The 5,116-nt window shown below is 35.4% G+C and overlaps 1 protein-coding gene across 1 annotated transcript in view; it reads left to right on the top strand.

Moving 5' to 3' along the window:
- The first annotated feature begins 8 nt into the window (after positions 1–8).
- The window catches only part of LOC111088629 (melanotransferrin-like), a 15,268-nt gene continuing 10,160 nt past the window's right edge, over positions 9–5,116 (top strand). The window contains exons 1-2 of the mRNA XM_022399288.1: positions 9–1,429; positions 2,611–2,845. Of these exons, the coding sequence (XP_022254996.1) occupies positions 2,724–2,845 (122 nt within the window). The 5' untranslated portion in view covers positions 9–1,429; positions 2,611–2,723. The remainder of the gene's footprint in view (positions 1,430–2,610; positions 2,846–5,116) is intronic.

The following is a 5,116-nucleotide window of genomic DNA, read 5'->3' as shown; positions in this document are numbered from 1 at the left end:
GGAGCCACTATTAGTATCTTATCAATCAGACACACATGTTCACTGGAGCCACTATAAGTATCTAATCAATCAGACACACATGTTCACTGGAGCCACTATAAGTATCTAATCAATCAGACACACATGTTCACTGGAGCCACTATAAGTATCTAATCAATCAGACACACATGTTCACTGGAGCCACTATTAGTATCTGATCAGTCAAGAACACATGTACACTGGAGCCACTATTAGTATCTGATCAGTCAAGAACACATGTACACTGGAGTCATTAAGTATCTGACCAATCAAGCGCACGTATTCACTGGAGTCTCTATCAGTAGCTCTGATTTACCAATTCCTGAATACGTTAGTCTGAATTTGTAATTCCTGAACACGAGAATAACATTATTTAATTCCCGAGTACTAACGAAAACTGGCATTAATCTGAAGTTGTCAGTCTTTAATACCAGTGACAATTAATGTTAGTTGTAAGCATAATTATTGAACCCCCAATAAAGATTTACTTAGTCTGAAGTGATGATTTCTGTTAATAAATTTGAATACCTTTACGGTTAAAAGACTCCAACATGTACATGCAACCAAGTTTTCTGTTTATCCCTTTTTACTTTAGTATAAACAGCTTTCTTGTTTAACCGATAAAAAGTTCCTTAACAGTTACGTCAGACTGCAAGTGGGTTTAACTGGAACCACCGAGATCAGATATATGTCCCGGGATAAGTACATCGGCTATCAGACCCCCTTCGGCGGCCCTACCTACAAGATATTATTTCTTTCCACATATGTCTTGTGTTTTCATTCAGATATAACATCACTATTTAAAAACGTTTATTTATATAAAGAAAGTCCATTTTGATTAGAATATTTGTGTGAGATAATAAGATCGTGAAGATGAGTCCAAAGTTATTTTCAAATACAAGTGAAGTTTAATATATATATATATTCATTAAAATATTAGCCCCTCGATCTTTCAGAAATAAGCTTGAAGGCTTGTGACACAACTTTGCATTGGGAACAGCGCACTTAACCTGTTGTACAATTTTGTGCTTAAAAACATATAAACTGTTAAACAGAGCAAGAAGAACTGCTGAAACTATCAATAAACAAAGCAGAATTCGTAAAATGAGCACATTATCAGAGATGAAAATAATGTAAACTAGATGTTTTATAAAATTGCAAATTGACACATTCACATGATAATAAATTAATAAGTTTATGCTGCTTGCGTAAAAAGGACTTTAGCGAATTGTTTACTTTCTTTTCATAGCGATTGACCAGAAGCGATTTGTTCGGAACTTGCAACAAGTCTTCAACCAATATAGGATCTCTGGTCGACCATTCTGGGGAGAAGCTGCGTTTTTATCCAGTGACAGTGTAACTAGTTTGGTACCGGTTTCCACCCACCCAGACACCTGGAGGGATTTTCTCAGTACGTTCAAAACGTGCTTGCCAAGTCATTTGAAAAGCTAACTAAGCTTTCAATTCCCAATTATATAAAAAGTATTTCAGTTTTTGTTCAAGCTAATTATTCATCAGATATTATGGAATCAGTCTGGATGCATTGCTTTATCGCAAGTAACGTGTCTCGATTCTGACAAATAAAATAATTCTAATACTTATTTTACTCTAAATTCGTTTGATTAAAAAAAAAAGCGAGAATAATTACATAAAGTGATTTATGTTAATGTTTAAATACTGAATGTCTACTTATTCAAGAAAAAGCAAATTGGTTCTCAGGGGCGTAACTTAGGTGTGATCATTGGAGAAGAGTGGAAGTATCGGTTCATTTTGACTTAGAGATACGTATAGCTCCTCTCACGTATGTAGGTATTACGTACGTTGTATTGAAAATATGAAATAGACAACTGACAAATCAGCGGGTATCAAAACGACAAAATTTCAAATGAACTTAACCCAAGTTTAAATTATCTGTTCATTCACTCGGGAAATTGGCGTCCATTTGGTAAAAAAAAAATCATAGTAATCTTAAAGTTACAGTGTATAATAACCTATACAGATTCACACAGCTGTCTGGTACGACTTCCCGACAGGTGAGAAAAAAATCATTGTTTCCTGTATGAAATAATTTGATCACTCACTTCTTGGTATCATTGAAAGATACTCGTCCTTGATATTTATGTAGTAGTAAGTGTAATAATGTTGGGCACTGATTTTTTTCTCTCTCTATCTGAGTATTGTGTTGAGTATCTCACGATAATTGGACATGTTTACCAGTAGACTGTTTTTCTGCCCGATGAAAGAATCTCTGAGTGTCTAACGCTGGGAGAAGGGTAGTTACGACCCTGCTGGCATGTTTGTCACGTCACGTGCCAGTTAGTGTGGCAAAATCTATATTTTTAGAATAATACTTTACAAGATTTAAATGATACTTTATTATAACTCATGTTTTTGTGAAATAACTTAGCTTGCATGTATCACGGTAAAATATGCATTATTAAACTTAGAATGTCACCGACAGTCCTTGGATTACCGAATATCACATTGAACAGGAAAATAGCTTCCAATGGCGTAGTTATTAATATGTCAAGCTCTTTTATAGGTTGCATATACTATGGAATAAATGATATCTAACGCATCGTTGTTTCTTAGCTCCAAACTTCAAGGCAACTATTGAACAAGTGCTTCCAGGTTACGAAACGAAATCATTAATATTGTCTGTTACATCACTGTACTCACTTAAGAAGTGTCAAGCTTTGAAGAAAATGGCTTTTGCCTGGCGGTTGCGTCCAGAGATTGTTTGTACACTACAGGGTTTTTTTGCAGCGAAACCAACTGATAATATTGTCTCTATTCTGGTCGGCAGCGACATCTATGTTTATGGAAAGTAAGTTTTATGCTACTTTCGCTCTTTCAGTGATAAATAAATAAAACGATATAAAATAAATAACACATCTAGAAAAAGGAACAGTTATGTTTACAGGATATTTTGTTTTCAATATATATGAAGCTTAAACAAATATTTACAGTTATAAACTTTAATGATGACGAGAAACCCACTTGAAGTTTGTTTGTTTTTTTGAATTTCGCGCAAAGCTACACGAGGGCTATCTGCGCTAGCCGTCCCTAATTTAGCAGTGTAAGACTAGAGGGAAGGCAGCTAGTCATCATCACCCACCGCCAACTTTTGGGCCACTCTTTTACCAACGAATAGTGGGATTGACCGTTACATTACAACGCCCCCACGACTGAAAGGGCGAGCATGTTTGGTGAAACGGGGAGTCGAGCGCCATAACCACCTGGCCATGCCCCCCCCCCTCCCCACTTGAAGTAAAAATGTATAGCAGAGACGGCTGGTATGGTATTAAAAACTTTAATTAAAATAAAGTACAAGAACAACGTTTCGACCTTCTTAGGTCATCTTCAGGTTAACAAAGACAGTTTGAAACTGACCGTTATTGGGCACATGTCCTAGGGACGAGAGTGAGGAAGTGTTGTTTTAATTGTTTGATTTCCTCGTTAATTTTATTTGGTGAGCATACTGGACTATACATTCCCTGGGACTCAGCACATGAAACAAAACAAACACTGAACATATTAAAAACCAAATAAACACAGCCACAAGACTATGCTCACCCGATAAAATTAACGAGGAATTCAAACAATTAAAACAACACTTCATCAACGTCAATAAATTTCATTCAAAAACCGTCGAAAAAAAAACATATCTAGGCCAACAATACAATCAACAGCAAACAAAAAATAATAAATTCAATAAAACAACTAACTATAAAACCCTGCACTGTTTCATATCGTATGTTCCCGTTATTAGCGATAATATAATCAACATTTGGAAAAAACTTACAACAAAACATAACATTCCAATAAACACTAAATTCATTCAAAAACCGGGTACAGAACTAAAATCTATACTATGTAAAAACTACACTGACAAACATAACACCAACATTATTTATGAAATACAATACAACAACTGCCACGACTTTTATATCGGAGAAACAAGCCGAAAAATGGAAACCAGATTCAGTGAACACAGAAAAACATCTTCCCACGTTTTTGAACACTGCAAAACAAATAAACACAATATAAGCATAGAAAAACCAACATATTAAGTAGAGAAACAAAGACAAACAAACGAAAAATCAAAGAAGCCTTACATATACAAGAACCCAAACCAAAATTGAACCAGCATAAAGGAACACCTTTATATCTATATTAATCACCTAACACCTAACTGCTACGCCCCTACAATCTCGTACCTGTTCATATTCTCGTCCCTAGGACATGTGCCCAATAACGGTCAGTTTCAAACTGTCTTTGTTAACCTGAAGATGACCTAAGAAGGTCGAAACGTTGTTCTTGTACTTTATTTTAATTAAAGTTTTTAATACCCATACCCGCCGTCTCTGCTATACAATTATAAACTTTGTCTACAGTTAGTCATATAGATTTATCTTATTTTACGAAAGCGTGTTTTCTCTCAAGTGGTGGAAACATTCTTTATTTTTAGACATCCGACACCAAATAGCATTGGTTCAGATAGTGAATATTTGTGTGTGGACATATGACGTCAAGTACCCTTGGTTCTAGGTCGGCTACTTCTGTATGTGTGTGTGAACATCTGACATCAAGTAGCTCTAGTTTTAATATAAATTACCTGTGTATGTGTGTGGACATATTACATCAGTTGTCTTTAGTTTGATATAAACTACCTAAGTGTGTGTGGACATCTGACATCAAGTAGCTTGGTTTGATATAAACTACCTGTGTGTGTATGTGTGGACATTGACATCAAGTAGCTTGGTTTTGATATAAACTACCTGTGTGTGTGTGTGGACATCTGAAATCAAGTAGTTTGGTGTGACATAAATTACTTGTATGTATATAAACTACCTGTGTGCATCTGTGGACACCTGATATCAGGTAGCTTGGTTTTGATATAAACTACTTGTGTATGTGTGTGGACATCTGAAATCAAGTAGTTTGGTGTGACATAAATTACTTGTATGTATATAAACTACCTGTGTGCATCTGTGGACACCTGATATCAGGTAGCTTGGTTTTGATATAAACTACCTGTGTGTGTGTGTGGACATCTGAAATCAAGTAGTTTGGTGTGACATAAATTACTTGTATG

This window comes from Limulus polyphemus, unplaced genomic scaffold, assembly GCF_000517525.1.
Source record: "Limulus polyphemus unplaced genomic scaffold, Limulus_polyphemus-2.1.2 Scaffold4146, whole genome shotgun sequence".
In the NCBI taxonomy this organism is placed as follows: Eukaryota; Metazoa; Arthropoda; class Merostomata; order Xiphosura; family Limulidae; genus Limulus; species Limulus polyphemus.
This window is presented reverse-complemented; position numbering and strand designations above follow the sequence as displayed.